We start from the raw sequence: 18,118 nt of genomic DNA on the forward strand, positions 1-18,118 counted from the left end.
GACAAACATCACCTCCTCATCCGAGGTCACCAGTGCCAAATGAGGGTGCTTGCTACCTCGGATAAGGGGCGGTGGCTGCCGGCGAGGCCCTACCACCCTCATTCCTACTCGCCTGTATTAAAAAAAAAAAATGTGAGCTCCACTGATGACCCCCACACCTGGGGATGAAGTCCAAGGCTGCCGGGGGCCTTGAATGAGGGGGTGCCACGACCGTGAGGGGGTGATAAGGTGCCGACGGCGAGCAACTTCATCCCTGGGGATGGGGGTAGGACCCTGGCAACATCCTAGCCCAGTAAGGGACTGGGTCAGAGTTTTAACTTCCTATTTAATTTTCTGACTTTTCTAATTTTTACCAATCAAGCATCCCCACGTGATCATTATACAGCCAACTGGGATGAACTCCACACGATAAAGTCCACGTCAACAGTTCTGTTATGCTAGATAAGAAATAGAGCAAAACTATCACATTTTAAAACGATTTAAGACTCGTTTTTGCAAAATTAAACTCATAAGACTCAAATTTAAAAAATGAAAAAACTTTTAAAACTAAATTTTTCTCAAAAATATGTAATGTCACATTACAATGAAACATATCGAACTATAATGACTTGATTATTAATTAATCATATTAAAAGAGTATGCTGTAAAATAGAAACCAGATACGGGTATTATAAAGTGAGAAATTAGACAATTTTGAACGATTAAGAATGATACAACACACGTCATCTTAATTTTATATTAATTCATCATTCCGCATTGTTCAGTGTGTGTATATATATCTATATGCAATAACAAAATTACATTGATCAAATGATGTAGATATAGTGATAACAATTTCCTAATTTTACATCTTTATAACAACTCATCCTATATGAGTTCTCGCCGCCCCGAAATACATCGATAATGTTGGTGAAATCAGAGTCTAATCTTAAGCTACATTTCATCGCTTTTGATTAAATTTACTACTCTCTACCAATATCGTCATCCATGCCCTAATCTCTACCTATATCAGAGTTGACTTTTTATTCTAATTAATGAGAATAACACCCTATCTTGCGGCCAAAAAAAAATTTAGAAAAAGGACCCTATCTCTTAATATATAATAAAATAATAAATATTGGAGAATTTTTTTTCGGTAACTGGAGAAATTTTTTTTATTTAATTAGATTATTTAAGGAAAAAAAGGAGAGATATTAGGAGGTAACTTTTTGGCGCATCCACTTAGTAGCAGACCACTTCTCCCCTGACAATACCTCACATCCTCCATGAATGCTGTTTGGATCTGACTGTCCATCTAATCCCTGATTAATGAATAAACAGACAAGAAATATTTAAAAACAAATTATGGAGATAAAAGAAAATTCCTTTTTTTTTTCCAGCTCGAAGGGTGAGGAAATAGGACAGACCATGCTCCAGAAGAGGATCGCATCGCCTTTTACTGGCTTCACCGATAACCCCTTCATCGTCTTCCCACCGCAGATACAATCGCCATCACCGGCCTGAGGACATCATCCAGAAAATCAATACAAGGACCACACCATGAAACTGAATAAATTATGCAGTAGAACCAGCAAAAGACTTCAATCCAAACAGACTTCAATCCAGGAGTCATACTACTTAGAATCGACATAGTGAAATAGGCTACCAGGGGGAAGTACGTTTCTCCACCCTCGACATTGTCACTCAAATACATGAGCATCGTAGCTATTCGCTGACCGCCTCGCTTCAAGTTGAACTATCAAGAACAGACACAGGAAGAATTAAGTTAGCCACAATAAAAAGGAAACAATATGCATAAGTCAGTGTTTTACTTATATAAGAGAACATTACAGAAAACAGGAGCAACGCTGCAAGTAAATGGACATTGAAAGCCACATAAAATGAGTAAGAATAACTCACAGTGTCGGAAAAGTAGTCATGGTGAGGCTTGTAGAACTGATTCTTTTCATACCTGTGCTTCTGCAGATGTTAGCCTTGATACTGACCCATATCAGTCTTTGATTACTTTGAGGATCAAAAATGCCACCCGTGAACATGAAAATTTCTTACCTCAAGACTTGCATTAGCTCTCCATTTTCTACTGGCACTTGAGCAAAAACAGAGATGCGCTTCTCAATTTGCTGATTGTACAAGGAAAATAGAGGAATGAAAACCTTACATAGAGGCAGCAGAGCTACCTAGGTTTCCGGAAAGAGAACCAAGTGATCGATGCCGCATGGATAAGAATTTGCCAGTATTTTGTGCTAACCTGAATCATTGGATATTTTCGCTCATTGGGACTCAGAAACATACCAGAGCTCGTCCTAACATCACTCTTAATTCCCTGGTGACAAAACAATAGGACAAGGAACAAGAAAAGGTAAGTATCAGTAGAGATGAAAGTGCGAAAAAGAAAGGGACAGGAGAAAGCCCTTCCCAAAAAGCAGATAAGCATTGACTAGAAAAGACTAAGCTTGCTTAACTGTACATCCTTGTATGACCAATCCCTTTACCTTGGACTACAATTAGCAGCTAGAGATTCAGAAATTCTAAATATCATTGCATCGAAGGTTTCTTTAAACTGAATTTCATTTCATCTATAAATTATATCTCCAAGTTAACGAGGATATGATCCTCATTCCAGAATTTACAATATTACTAAATCTGAATTATTTCTACTTGGAGATTAAACCTTCATCCATGAAGAGAATTGATCATTTTTTCCTATTGACACGGATTATATGACCATGCTCCTTTCCATTGCTCTCGATTGGTAAGGAGCTGGTGGTTTGACATTCCAGAGGAAGGAAGAAGGTGCTTATCACGATATTCCAACCATTTCCGGCATAGAGGAATAAAGATTGGAAAAGGAAGAAGAAGAAGAGAGGCTCAGACGGGATAGAGATTAGAGATGCCATTCCTCAATAAACGGTTAAGAACTGTCAGCAAACAGAGAAGACACTTATTTGGGGATGCTGATGCTCTAATAGATGTGGACCGGCAGCATTCCTAACTTTTACAGCAGCACAGAGGACATAGGACATACCTCCTTGACGGATTATATCCTCCAGTCCACCAACTGCAGATTATGTTCGTGTCATTCTAACTGTGCCTCATCACCATAAGCTTTTTCTTTGATAATTTGACATTTATCTCTATTATAAACTACTATTAGCCCCCCCAGAATACATCTTCCTCCGCTTTATAATAAATTATTATTAAAATCAGAACATATTAGTGAAGGTAGCGAGCACTGATCGTGTTTGGCTTTTACTTGTCTTAAAGAAATAGAGCATTGAGAATGAAAAAGAATTATATTTTTCTTCTCCTATACATTGAGTTAGCATGGCTGCATGGTGTCCTGATGCATATCTACTGCCAATAAATTTAAAGACAGTGAAAAATATCAAAAGAAACAGACCCATTATTGAAATGAAATCTCAATACTATGTACCTTTCCTGTTTTTGTATCCACCACAGTAGAAACCTGAAGACGTGGCATGGCAATGGCTCTGAGATAATCACACTCCTGCAAGATTGATTTACTTCCTTGTTATATAAATCTAGAAACAACAATTCCCAACAAAAAGAGAGAAGGAAAAAAAAAGTAATAGAAAGACAACAAATCTAACTTCTTATTAGACAGAAAAGTGGTGCAAGTTGAATTCCAACTTTCATGCAAAAAGAGCCACAACCACCAACTACTAGAGTGATCTGATAATAGTTAGCATTTTGTGAATGGAGTTATAATGGGAATGACATGAAGAAGATATACAGAAATCTAGGCCATTTAAGGCAATCCCATCTGTCATTAAGTATCATCTCTTTATGCTTCCTGAAAGAGTGACTTTTAGCACAAGCTTGTAAAACTCAAGCAGAACATTGACATCTTAGAAGCTCAACATTTTGGGAATATCTTCCTTTAATAAAGGTTACTGATCTGTCTTTTCCACTCTTTCTAGAAAGCAAAATGAACCTGATCCTTTAGAAGCAACTGATTCCTTGGAAATAATGAGCAAGTTATTCCTCATATTCATATATTCCAAGCTGGTAAGCCTTGGTACCTTAGTCAAATTTTCTTGGGTTGTACTTTTGTTCGGCTGGTTTGAAATTCATGCTACACTATGCCGTCAACTCTATAGATAAATTACTAAAACAAACCGAACTATGGGAAAACCTATGGAGCGGCCTTAACTCTAATGACTACATGTAATATTGAAAAGAAGTATAATATATAAAACAAGCGTACCTCCATGCTCAAAAAGTTGTGCAGGACAATGATTCGTGGGAACCAGCTAATAATCTCAGGTTTCACCTAAAAAATGAAGACGATATTATACCTTAAACAGACAATAATGGATCGTCAAATTTTTTTTGCTTCTCTGAAAGGATAGAACAAGAAAAGTAGAAACATTCCATGATGGTTTCACTGTAGATAGTGAATAAATGTATGCAGGACAGCCAAAGATGAATGAAGATGTTCAATGTTGAATAACTTTCAGATGTCGGAGGTATAGTTAATGTAATGGCTTTCACATGTTTCCTATTACTGGAATAAAATGGCTTACCAAGAAGGCATGCCATAGCCATACAGTACCTCAATAAATTCAACTCAAAGAAATATGAGACTAATACCAGTTTATATAGGAGAAATCAGCCATTAAAGTGATGTAAATTCCAGCAGTTGCTTCTAAATTCTCGTGACATTAATTTTAAGGAATGAAGGAACACCTGTAGGACTTACACAACGAAGTCACTTACATATCCAAGACGTAAACTTTCTGCCTCTCTATCATTTTCAAGACGAATAGTACCTGTAATATACCAAAAACAACTACATAAATCATATTAAACACCATCCAGAATGCCATCCAATTAATACCAGTACCCAACTAATGCACATAGATGCAAATTTCAAAACAAAGGGGACCATGGAATGATTTGACTAGCATCCAAGAGAGAGATAATGGATGAGACCTCCTCAGGAGTACCTTAGATAGAAGGACGGTCTTTTTCAACTATACTCCAGCATACCAAAAAGAATTTGATAGATACCGTAGAAATATATCAGGGACAAATAGTCAATATTGATTACTGAGACAGTGCTATACAAAAATATATGCGCTCCAAAGACAATAATTAGCTATATACCTTTGTTAGGTAACTTATACCAAACATACAGGAGGATTAATTTTGATTTATGGAGACGAATGTCATCACAAAGATATGCATCAAAACTCAGACGAATAAACCTCATCAGTTCTGGTAGCAAAGAGCCCAAGGAAAGAGAGACCAAACACTTAATAAAACAAAAGCAACATAAACAAGATCAGAGGTCAATTCTGAATGATTAGAGAAAATAATACAGCCACTGGATAACCAAGAAACCAAATAATATCCTCTGACATTTACATGAATGCGAAGCAAATAGATATAAACTGACAATTCTCTTGCTCAAGGACAGCATAGGAATTAGTCAAACACTTCCTGAATCACAAGTAAGGACTTGTGATTACATTGTTTCATTGAAATGAATAAAAGATTATGGTCCCCGGGGTATAAAATGAAATACCTGGCCGACTGTATGACTCAACCTCCAGCTTATGTATGAAGGCCAACTGAAGAAAAGCACCTGCAGTTTCCAAATCCAAATACAATGATGAAAAACAAGCAGAATTGACTTTGTCAATGGAGCGAAGCTCTCAGCATTGAAGTTTTGCTCCAGCACTAGAACAATATATGGTATGTGAAAGGTCAACATTCGAAAGCATATAATTAAGAATAATTTCATAGGGACTTGTGAGTTTGATCAGATAGACAATAGTTCATACAGAGAAAGATTGCATCTCAATTAATTGGATGATCTATCTCGCTAATTCATGAAATGATTCGCAAGTGCACACGCTGGTCAGGTGCTTAGTCTCTATTTAAAATTAATCATATGAGCAACGTTCTTCTTACATGAGCCAGAAAGAAGTACCCTCATGGAAAATTCCTCCCTCTTCTCTACCATTTGATGGCCCTTTAGTTAATTCTACTACCCCTAAAATGCTAGGAACGTAAGTGAATATAACCCCTGCCTACCAACTAGACGCATGGCAGCATTCATGGTGCCCTCCTCGAACACACTGGTGACTGAGGTACCAAATCTATGCCTCCGACAATTGGACATTGGGCAAGAATCACACACTATCTCACCACAAGCCCATCATAAAGAAACAAGAAACGCCTCCAAATATGTTCAAGATCACCCTATATTGCCTCTGCATAGAAGCACATAACAACTACTATATAAGCACCACTCCAGCAGGCCAATTCAACTAAAATAGTTCTGTTCGAATTGTATTGCCAAAACCTCATGCTTGGCCTTAACCAAATAGGCAGATCGCAAATAAACTATGAATTCAATCAGCTGACTCACCCATATCTATTGCCCATAGTTTAAAGACGATCATTTCCACCAAAACATGGTTAAGGCCTTGCTACGAGTCCTATCATCCCAATTACCATTTCATGTGACTAACCACCAAACTGAAAATCTGTGCCAGCCCAGCTGAAGCTGCTACCACCCTCCATATCAAATCCGCCGCGAAAGCAACAGAGATATCCGAACAGCAAAGTAGGTTTTCCCGAAAACTCCTTAAAGCTAAGATTTTTCGTCTACCCGGAGAGTGAATAATACACCCTAAAAAGTACCGTCTCGCTGAAATCAGACATGTCTCCGATTCCAAACTGCTAAATCTCTAAATCTAATTTTTCACAATCCGTACTACTAAAAGATCAAGATACATCTCCACAAGCCGTAAACGATCCCCCCTCCGGAAGAAGGACGACCGTGAGCTCAATCCTACATAGAGAGGGGGGGAGACGTTAAACAATCAGAGCCGGGACATACCAATGATCATTCCGACGGTGACGAATGTGAGGAGACCGAACACGATCTTCATCGCAGGCGCCATTGCCGCGCAGTTGAAGCAAGTCAGTCTCCCTCCCTGCGACTCAGAGAGAGAGAGAGAGACAGAGAGACAGGTTACAGGGAGTTTCAGAGCGCGTGTGTGGGTGTATTGACGAAGTCTTTGGCTTTGCGTGCGACAGTCCGCCGTTATAAAGGACAGGACTCGACTGGGACGGACGTCTTCCATTGCGGAAAGTCATTCCAATTTTCTTCATCTTTTCCTGTTCCTTTCAAATTTCAATTTTTTTTTCTTTATGAATATTCAAAATTTTTATGGTAAGAAAATACTCATAATTATTAATTTGACTTCCTCGATTGGAGGATATATTCAACCACAGTAATGGAGTCCTACTAAATATGATAGCATTTGTTAACAGAGTAGAATCATATATTATTTACTCCGCGGATAAAGGTCCAAAAGCAGTTGGGGGAATTTATTATTAAAAAATTAATTATAATAATAGTTAAAAAAGTATTTGAGAGAAAAATTAAAAATGAATATATTAGAGAATTTAGTATTAAAAATATATTAAAAAAATTATTATCAAATTGAGAAAAGGTAAAAAAAATAATGATTGTATTATTAAATCGAGAAAAAAATGAAGTGAAGTGATTATTTTACTACAAAAGAGTAAACAACCTTCCTATCAAATTGCAGCCTGCCCTAATGTGAGAGATAAGGACTCAGGCTGTAACTGGTTTTGTATTGAATTCAATTTAAATGTCTTAGATATTTAATGTTACGTTTGTTTCGCTGTATTGAAATCAAAGATGAATGGAATCATTAGGGAATATGAATACATAAGTTATAAAATGAAGATTATAAATGAATCTATTAGTTTGATTGGATGTAATAAGTGAAATGGTAATTATAAAGAGAATGAATAGAGAGGTTTAAGATAAAAATGCAAAATTACCCTTTCTATACAATGCAAAGAACCAAATGCCCCATCCAAAATATTAGAATCTATTTATTTTATAATAAATATTTAAATATTATTTTTTGCTAAATAAATAATATTTTAGTTAAAATACACAAAAAAAAATAAAATTTTAAAAATAACATTTTCAAAAAAAAAAAAGGAAGAAGATGAACATTTCATCTTCTTCCTTCGTGGGTACCTAGGGCTCGTAGACACCTAGGGTTGAGTTTACCTTTAGCTCGCGAACCTAGCATTAGGGTCCACGAGGCCCGACTAGCTAATCCAACGCTCGAGAGCTCTGGGCTCGATCGGAAAAAGAAAAAGTCAAGGTGGCTCAAGAACCACAGCTTTGTGGTTCTTGAGCGAGTCTAGATCTTGTTCGATCAAGGCCAAATTCGACCAAATCGATCTTGGGTCTGGCTTTACGACCTCAACTACAGTTAGGAATGATGTTCAATGTAGCCGGAGGTCAAGCTAGGCTAGCAGCGATGACAAAGGGGACAGCAAGAGGAGTGGCATAATTTGAAAATTGAACTAATAAATATGGACAAATTGATAATTCAATATTTATTACGTAAGTGAATCAATTAAGTCATGGTTGAGAATGGCTATTTATTGTCTATTACTTATCGTAAGCGCAACTTGTAGTTACTATTACGATTACGGACGGAACCAACGATGTAATAGGGGTTATGTTACGTAATTGATGTGTAATGAAATCCTCATTACATCCAACCAAACATAGCAAATGGCACTCAAATCCTATTACTTGAGAAAATAGCATCAAGTGTTTTTATTTGGATTTAAAATTTAAATGCTTAAAGTTTAAGCACTTAATGAAATAAGTGTTTAATTAATTAAGTTGAAATTGTTTGGCACAGTTAAGTGTTGAAAATTTGTAGCTTTTAAAGTTATATTTAACTTTGAGCCTAGTATGTATCTATCTTGCACTTTCTCCCTAGTCTTTGAATATTATATTATTTTTATAATTATTGAAAATTTGAAAAGATAAAGATAATTGCAAAAAAAAAAAAGGATCGAGCGGTTATGATTGGACAGGGAGGGACGGCATTGCTGGAGGCCTGTCCTGAATGGTGGTGGCCTTGATTGGAGCAACCACCGCTCATAAATCCGGGTAGAATGTGAAAGATTGAGGACGATAATGAAAAAATAAAAATAACAATATCGGTTCCCTAATGACAAAAAAAAACTATGACTGTCATACTCGTACTTTCATCAAGTCACCACTTAGTCCAGAATCAAATTTCGACATCATTCGGCCCAAATGTTGGGGTTTCATCTACCAAATTAGTCCCCGCCATCATTGCCTCTAACAGAAGTTTGACATTGTGAATTCGTTAGACCAAACAACGTAAAAAATTATTTTTTAATCGGACTTCCCAAAACGGCTTCGTTTTAATAATTATTTAATTTAATTTTAATGGATGAAAGGCAAATAACTGACGGCTCCCTGGTCAACCACTCTCGTCTCAATCGAGGTCGTTGAAGGCAAGAGGAACCTTTGACGACCTCTACCGAGGGGACGGTAGCTAGCAAGGCCCCAACCTATTTGCGAGAGGGGAAGGGGGCAGATCAGTTGGGGCCTCCTTGGCCGACTGTCTCCCCCGATCCACTTTGGCCCTTTCCCTCCGATTTATATCATGGAAACATAGAGAGCATGGAAGGGGGCAAATTGATTGGGCTCCCTAACCGGGCGCCATACCCTCAATCTAGGTCGCCAGAGGTTCCTCTTACCTTCGGCGACCTCAGCCGAGGGTGTAGTAGTTAGCTGGGGAGCTTCCTACCGTCTGCCTCATCCCTCTCAATCTCATCTTCCCACTTTCCTTTCTCCTCCCTCTTCCTCTCTCGTCTATGTAAACCTCGAGTTTTCGATCCAATATGGGCGTGAGAAGCTTGAGGTTGGGGTCATGATCTGGTCCATGAATTGGAAATTACCAGTCTCCAACTCCGACAAGTTCTCGTTTGAGGAGAGCGAGGACGTGGTCTTGTACAAGAGTGGTATGTGGTTTGGTCCACAAAAATCACTAGTAATCTAATTGGGAGGTAGTTGTTGCCGGCTAAAGCCCTTTACCTCCAAATTAAAAAAAAATGTTTTGAAAACAACAATGAGAGAGAGGAGATGGGGGTGATGGCGGTCGCCGATGAGGCCGCTACTGTCCCTTCCCTTCCCCCTCTCATTGAGTCATTGTACATTCATTTTTCCCTTCTTCTTTTTGTTTTTTTTTAGTTCTGAAAATTATAAATAATATTAAAAATTATCTTTTGGTTTTGGAGGAAAATATATATTTGACGAAAAAAAGTGACGTCGACACTAATGTGACAAAAACACAAAAAATTGAGGACAATAATGATAAAAGATTTAGGACCCTAATGAAAAAAAAAGAACAAAAGAATCAAAAAAATCACAAGGAATTCTATGGTTCTATTAATAGAATTGGTTCCAGTATACTATCAAGTAAATTACTAAAAATTAGTGCTTTTGGCTCGTGCGTTGCACCGGTTCCTTCCATATATTATTTTTTATTGTAATTATTTATATTTTGAAACACTAATTTCTAATAAAAATAATAATTTTTAATATTTAATTTTAATTTTTTATACAATAATCTTCAATAATTTTTTTTTATAAAAATTAGAGTATATTATTACTTTAATAATAGTTTGAAACTAATTATTTTCAATTAATATACATTAAGTTAATGGAAAATAGGATATGTCATATATATCCAAGTTTAGTAATTAAAATAAAAATTTGTTTCACCATTTTTCTATAAAGAGTGTTTATGACATTCTTATTTTTAAGATTTATTTTTTTGTTCTATTTATGAGCTTATGTTCATAGTATTGTCATAAGTTTTTCTATAGGACTTACTTTGCTATGGAAATCATATACATGATAAATTAAGCTTTTTTTGTAGTGTTTATATCCTCCGAATCATATGTGTTCGTTTTTATACATTATTTCTTTTTATAATTACTTTGATATTTGGCAAATATATTTGTTCTTAACACAATAAAGTAATTTTAATTATTAATTTCAAGTTTCATGAGATAATAGAAATGTCAATCAATTTATTCTTTCCCTTTTTTATTTTAGCGAAATGATTGTCACATGCTACCACGCATATATATCGTTAATACAAATATATGTTCTTTCTTTGTATAAGACTTTTTGGTTGTATCTTAAAAATTAATATATTGTTATTATATTCATTTTATCTAGAGTATTTACTATAATATTTAATTTATGTAATTTATTTTGTTTTAAAATATTGAGAACATTTGTCATGAGCATTTATTACAAGCATAGTTTATTTTACTAGTTTTTATTTAATATAAATTTTATTTATTATGATTTTTAATTTATGAAATTTAGTTTTTTTTATAATATTGAGAACATTTATACGGGACATTAAGAAAGTTATTTGAGATTTGTGTATTTTTTTTTTCAAAATTTGAATTTTTTTCAGGTAAGAAAATTTTGAAAATTTTACTTTGAAATTTTGAAATTTGCGGAACTTACTTTTTCAATTGGTTATTTACTAAAAAATCAAGTAAGTTATTAAAAATTTAGTAATTTACTCTGGAAATGGTGGGAGAGAGAGTGACCTTCTTCGTTCTCCTCTCGACCCCCGTCTCTGAACGGCTTCGGCCACCGTCTCTACGGTGATCTGATGGACATACCGGTCCTTCATGTTGGGGCGTGCACGGCTGCTTGATTTTTTTCTTTCCCCCCTACAAATCCCCCCCGTTTTGATTTTCCCACTGAATATTCTTGGCACCTCCCTCTTCCGTTCACAGTCAGGTGTCATGGCGGCAGGAACAGAACGCCCCTCATCCAAGCGTAACTGGGTAAGTACTGGACATGCTCCTCTCCTTAAGAAAAGGGGAAAAAAAAAATTTTCCCTAGGTTTGAAAATGATTCCGAGGATGAACGTGTTTATTCTGAACGGCGTTTTCGTCTTTGTGCTTGATGTCCTAATGAGCGTGCTGGGTTGAGCATTTCTGGGCTGAGATGAATCCGCATTAACTCTACGGTGAAACCGGAATGATGCACTACTTATTTAAACTGATATGTTATGGGAAGAAGAAGAAGTATGTATGTCTACTATGTTCTGCCTCTGTTTGGATGGTTGTTTCATCTTGTCGCGTAATAAAAACAACAGAATGTGTCTAAAGGTTTGTGATTCTTTGCTGCTAGTTGATTTCGGCATTGTTAGAATAGTTACTGACAAGTCATCAACACGGTTCCAGGCGAGGAGAAGAGCCGGCAAACCTTCACTAGAAGGGGAAGACCAAGACAGGATCAGCGATTTACCCGTGGATTTGATAGAAAGGATCTTGTGCCTTTTGCCGCTCAGGGAAGCGGCGAGGACTAGTATCTTGTCTAGGAGCTGGAGATACACGTGGACGGCTCTCACGGAGCTAGTCTTTGATGAACACTGCACTCCCTTACCCTCCCGAGACAAGTCCATTGCCGAGAGGCTGGTGAAAATTATTGACACCGTCCTCTTGCATCACTGGGGTCCTATAAAGAAGTTTGTGCTCTCTCATGGGAGGTTTAAAGGCACCAGTGACATCGACCGCTGGATAATGCACCTGTCGAGGATGTCCGTGACTGACTTCACCTTTCACCTTGAGTATAACGATCCGTTCTGCATTCCATCCTGTTTGTTTCACTGCCGACATTTGGTTAAGTTGGACCTCGCGCATTGTTCGCTTAAACTGCCTCCTGCATTTGAAGGGTTTGAAAATCTGGAAAGCTTGCAGCTTACTGCAGTTAACTTGACTCAAGATTCACTTGAGAAACTAATCTCTAGTTGCCCTCAATTGAGTGAACTGGATTTGTTGCTAGCTGATCATATTACCCATCTCACCATTGATGCACCCAATCTTAAGGAACTTGCAATCTACGGTGATTTAGGAGACATTAATTTTGGCTGCAACTCTTTGACTCGAGTAGAAATGGGCTCATTTTATATGGAGTATGAGCATGCTCAAGCCAATGAATATCACAGCAATCTGGAGAAATTCTTCACGCAGCTGCTGCTCATCCGGGTTCTCCGAATTGAGGAGGAAGGACTAAAGGTACTGTTACTTGGGGAATCGATTCTACTGTGGCTCATTTCTCTTGAACTATGATTAGATGTTCTAGTGTCTGAATTGGTCTAATTATTACTTATAGGCATGTCAAACATCAACTATTCATGGCAACATCTATTGATGAGCCTAATAGTTTGTTAGCTGTTCTTTTTCTTGTTTCAGACATATATGTTTTGCAAGAATTTCCTCTCATTTCTTTCTTAATTAGCGCAGTATTTATCAGTTGGTAAGGTTCCAACGGTGTTGCCGAATCCAATTGTCAATCTGGAGATCATCGTCATCAAAGCAGACCTGAGCTGTCTTAGGGATGCTTTAACTACACTTTGCATCCTAAGGAGTTCCCCCAACCTAGAACAGATAGTTTTCAGTTTAGTAAGTATATAATTTTTGGAATTTTACGTGTCCTTTTCAGCTTCAGCACTAAATTGATATTGTTCAGCACCACTCTGCAAAAATAAAATCGTCAGTGACAGGGTCCATTTACTTTAATTGTTCCTTTTTCGTGTTTTTTTCCCCAGTGAAAATAAGCCTCCAAATTCCTTTTGCATTGTTCTTTCATTACACACGCACACACACACTCTTTATGAAAGGAAGACGTTTATGGGTATATATATTCCCCAAAGAAAAATCTGCCATCGGTATTTATTTGGTCTTTATATGATAAAAGCTTCCTTCAAAACCCCGTGCAGTGTTCAGAACATGAAGTGGCTGATGAGGATGAAATTGAAGACTGTAGCGAGATATACCGTTCACCTTCTCCACTGAAGGCTTTGAGGTTTGTCAGTGTTTGTGATTCAAACAACAGGCCGCAGGAAATGAGCTTTTTGAAATTTGTCCTTTTGAACTCGCCAGTCTTGGAGAAGATGGAAGTTCACGTCTCCCGTGCTGGTCCAGATATGATCAGAGCAGACAAGTTGTTGGAAAAGTTGGAGCAGTTTCAAAGAGCTTCTGCTCAGGCACAGATCATCGTTGGCTAGGATACTCCGAGCTATGCAGCTGGAATTGGCTTGGCGATGCAATTGCTCTCTATGTTTTGTCTCTGTGGTTCAGTTTGCCCTAAAGTAAAGATCACTTGAACTGGAGTTGTGTATTTGTCTGTAGGCAAATACCTATTTCTTTTCCTTGAACCATCTCCCTCCGGCCGTTGCTATTCCCTCCGCCGGTTGTTTTTGATTATCAAGAGCAGACGTGTAAAATATATTTAAGATCTTTAACACCGTCTCTCATGATGGAAGCACATGAAGGGATGAGAATATCTAAACAGATGAAAAAGTTTCGTTGACGGACAACCTTAGACAATGTAACTCGAATTATTGCAGGAAGTACTGATCATTCTATCATTGTTCTTTAAAGTTTGTTTAATTTGTCGATTCTTATTTAAACAAAAGGTTGGTGTTGAGGATCGTCAGAGAGTGATGATTTCCCAAAGTCTCATTCATCTTTCTTTTAAGCGAGCATCGATGGTCCGTAAAAATAACTCTTATCTTTGGATAATGTAAACAATTATTGTTGTTAAGAAGAAATTTTTTTATGGAATGTACTATCAAAAAGTAATATATAGATATTAATTAATATAATAAATACATCTATAATCTATTTATATATATATATATATATATCCATATATCGTTATATATAATAAAATTATATAATCTGGAATATATGCTATCAATAACTATAACAATTATATTGAAGTTTTTTTCCTAAGACAATAAATGATCAAATAATTAAATATGAAAAATAGCTATTGATATAATTTATACTGAAAATAATTAATATCGCAACACAGTAACCATATAAAATTATTAGCATATTAAAAAAATAAAATAAAATATGTTAAAATATGGTTTTAAAATAACAAATATTTTCAAAAAATATGCAAGATGAATTTTTTTTAAAAAAACTGAATGGGTTGTCTTTAATATGTTTTGTATTATATCAACAGTTAGAATAAATAAAATAATTAGTTAACTATTTACGGATTTTAAAAAAATATTAATATGAGGCTAATTCTATGAAAGGCCATATAAAGAAAAATCAAATGAAAAAAAGTCAGTATATAGCAGAAAAATTGTATTTAAAAAAGAAATTGCAAATAAAATTTATGCATGTACTTGCACTCATCTATATACAATAATAAAATCCCGGGCAAATCATCAAAATGCACCGCTAAGGATTATGTAGATCTTTACTTGCATGATCTTTTAGTTTACCTCCAATAAGAAGGTGATAAGTGGTGCAATAATGTACCACCATCTCACTTTGGGAAGCTGAAAAGACATTCATTCATAAGTACATATTTATAATTCATATTTATAATCAATTCACCCATTATAAATATTTAGAAAAAGTACCTATTTATAGCTTTATTTTCCATAAAAGGGAAGACCAAAACTTGAGAATAAAATTCTTTGTCAACTATCCTAAAACTGTAAAATGTGTTTTCGAACCATGAGGTTACTTGACATCTTTTGCAGTGAGGGAATTAATATTCTATATACAGGAAGATGATTCTACATCAAGTAGAGATCTAATTTTTTTTAGGATGGTCAATGAATTTTCTATTACCGAGAGAATGTACAATGATATAATATACAAAATGTTGTATATTTTATCTTGCTATTTTTAAATTTTCGGAGGGAATAAACTAATTTTGTTGATTTTTTTTTAATTAGGGATGATTGATAAGATTGCTGCTAGGGATATAAAGTACTGCGGTTGCTTCACATCTCGAGGTTAAGTATTGCATCCATAAATGGTTAATTAATGAGGATAAACAAATATCATATTGATAAAGGTTATCATGAAGCAAGTCCTACGTTACTTACACGGACGACTTTATTCATAATGATTACCAGCTATTTGGTTGATCAAGGCAACAATTCGGAATGCTTGGGCCTTTTCGCCTAGTTATTTTTAGTGAATATGCATAATGTTAACGACTTAAATAAATATGCAATGCACTTTAAATAAGAGAATTATTAACGATTTATATTGTCATTTAACAATTTAAAAGTAGTCTAATCTATTAGGATTGTTATTCTAAATTTTTAATTATTGATGAAAAACTCTTTTATATTGAATAAGTAAATTTATGTTTAAAAAAATGCAAATAATCTGTCTTTTTATTTTATTATATATTATATTAAAATTGACTCTCCATGCTTGAGCAACGAGAGGCTTCCATTCGTGCGACGAGAGCTTGCCATGTAGGATTATCGAGCAATTCCTTAGCTTATAGTCAATCTATCCTTCCGTTGTTCACCATTGACATATCCACTGAATACACTGGAATTTTTCACACTTAATGAAATTGGCCGCCCCATAATTATTATCTGATATAAGTCTCTTATTAATATTTGTTGCCTATAATACTAAAATCAGATATAGCGACCCTTCAAGTTCAGCATTTGCAGTTCCCAAGTTTCGAGGCACAACAGAACTCGCATCAGTGGTATTGAGAAATTTTGGATTAATCACTTAAAAAAGCACCATATTTATAGTTTTTATAAATATAGCACGATCTTAAAAAAAAATAGAAAAAGATACAATCTTTGCGTTTTTTCTAAATATAGCACGACTTTTGGAGAGTAAAACAAAAATGCACAAACTTTAAATTTTTTTTCGAAATATAGCACGACCTTTAAAAAATAATACAGAAAGGCACGACTTTCAGGTTTACCTGCAACTCTAGCACGTTAAAAAAGAAGAGCGTGCCTCAAGACAGTGCGTTTCTGTGTTATTTTTTAAATTTCGTGTTATATTTAGAAAAAAAGTGCAAATGTTGTGTCTTTCTATACTACATTTCGAAAGTCGTGCTATATTTTAGAAAAAAAAATGTGAAGGTGTGCCTTTTCTGTACTTACTGTTATATTTTGAAAAACATACAAAGGTTATGCTTTTCTAGGTGATTAACCCATAAACTTTTGTTTCGGGGTCTTGCCTAAAAGTGGGTCTCAGAGTACCATGAAGACAATCTCGACTAAATATATTGTTCTTCGAGATCAGAAATTTTTGATGAATGGACACATTGCATTTGGGAAATTCGGACTCATGCCTCTAGGAGTCATTCCACATTTATGTTTTTTAAGTTTTGATGAAAGATGGAATTGGAGAGAATAAACTGATTATCTCATTCTATTCATTGATATGATGATACATATATACAAGCTCCTCATATCCAATTGAATAGGAAAGGAGCGATTCTGGGGAAGAAAATAAGAAAGAAAGAATAACTTAGGAAATAAAAATATTGTGTATTATTGTACATTGACTCCGGTTCTTCTAGAATCCCTAGGACTCCCTCTAAGTTGGAGCATGGATTTCATACATGCCCAACCTGGCGAGGAGATACTCAAATTGGTCCCATCCAAGAGTTTTAGTGAATATATCAGCGAGCTGGGACTTGGAAGGTACGTGCCGTGTGACGATTGTCCTGGCTTGAATATGTTCCTGAAAACGAAATGACGATCGACTTCGATGTATTTTGTACATTCATGGAACACGGGATTTGCCACTATGTGAAGTGCGGCCATGTTGTCGCACAATAGATTGATCGGAGAGCTGAGGGATATGCCGAGAGAAGAAAGTAAGCTCCGTAGCCGTGGTAGAAGCCATTGAACGGTACTCCGCCTCCACCAATGATCGAGCAACTGTTATTTGCCTTTTGGTTTTCCAAGATATTGGACGACCTCCTAGACTGATGAAGTAGCCACTGACCGAGCGTCGGCTTTGGGAGCAAGTGGCCCAATCCGAATCACAGTAGGCTGTAAGGGACAAGGTGGAAGGACGCTTGAATAATAAGCCTCGACCCGGATTTTGCTTGAGATACCTGAGAACCTGGATGGCGGCGTCCCAATGTGGTTGGCGTGGGCATTGCATGAATTGCGATAACACATGAACCGGGTAACTTAACTCAAGACGGGTTATTGTGAGGTAGAGCATGCGTCCCATTAACCGTTGATAGCTGCTTGGATCCACGAGTTCGGCACCGTTGTCCGGTGATAAACGGAGGTGTTGTTCCATCGGGAAAGCCGCAGGTCGGGTTCCCGTCATACCAGTTTCTTCCAAGATATCAAGGGTATACTTTCGTTGGCAAAGGAATAAACTATCTGCGGTGCGGCTACTTCGATACCAA

General features: G+C 36.2%; 2 protein-coding genes across 3 annotated transcripts; one reads left to right on the forward strand and one right to left on the reverse strand.

Annotated features, from left to right (window-relative positions):
• Positions 1-708: 708 nt before the first annotated feature.
• Positions 709-7,065, reverse strand: LOC116213937 (prolyl 4-hydroxylase 1). The gene is made up of 11 exons (XM_031549092.1): positions 6,875-7,065; positions 5,552-5,611; positions 4,741-4,793; positions 4,229-4,294; positions 3,434-3,508; positions 2,249-2,323; positions 2,050-2,120; positions 1,900-1,951; positions 1,646-1,735; positions 1,407-1,499; positions 709-1,301 (listed from the first exon to the last, which is right to left on the reverse strand). The coding sequence occupies exons 1-11, from the start codon at positions 6,936-6,938 to the stop codon at positions 1,194-1,196; spliced, it is 807 nt and encodes a 268-aa protein (XP_031404952.1). The 5' UTR covers positions 6,939-7,065; the 3' UTR covers positions 709-1,193.
• Positions 7,066-11,447: 4,382 nt separating this feature from the next.
• Positions 11,448-14,306, forward strand: LOC116213936 (F-box/FBD/LRR-repeat protein At1g13570-like). Of its 2 annotated transcripts, XM_031549090.1 has the most exons (5): positions 11,448-11,730; positions 12,133-12,966; positions 13,195-13,353; positions 13,671-13,756; positions 13,834-14,306. In XM_031549090.1, exons 1-5 carry the CDS (start codon positions 11,572-11,574, stop codon positions 14,039-14,041), a joined length of 1,446 nt encoding a protein of 481 aa, XP_031404950.1. In that variant the 5' UTR covers positions 11,448-11,571; the 3' UTR covers positions 14,042-14,306. The 2 variants fall into 2 exon arrangements, with proteins under 2 accessions (XP_031404950.1, XP_031404951.1); XM_031549091.1 differs by having other exon boundaries at positions 13,671-14,306.
• The last annotated feature ends 3,812 nt before the right edge of the window (positions 14,307-18,118 follow it).

Source organism: Punica granatum, chromosome 7 (genome assembly GCF_007655135.1).
Source record: "Punica granatum isolate Tunisia-2019 chromosome 7, ASM765513v2, whole genome shotgun sequence".
Taxonomy (NCBI): Eukaryota; Viridiplantae; Streptophyta; class Magnoliopsida; order Myrtales; family Lythraceae; genus Punica; species Punica granatum.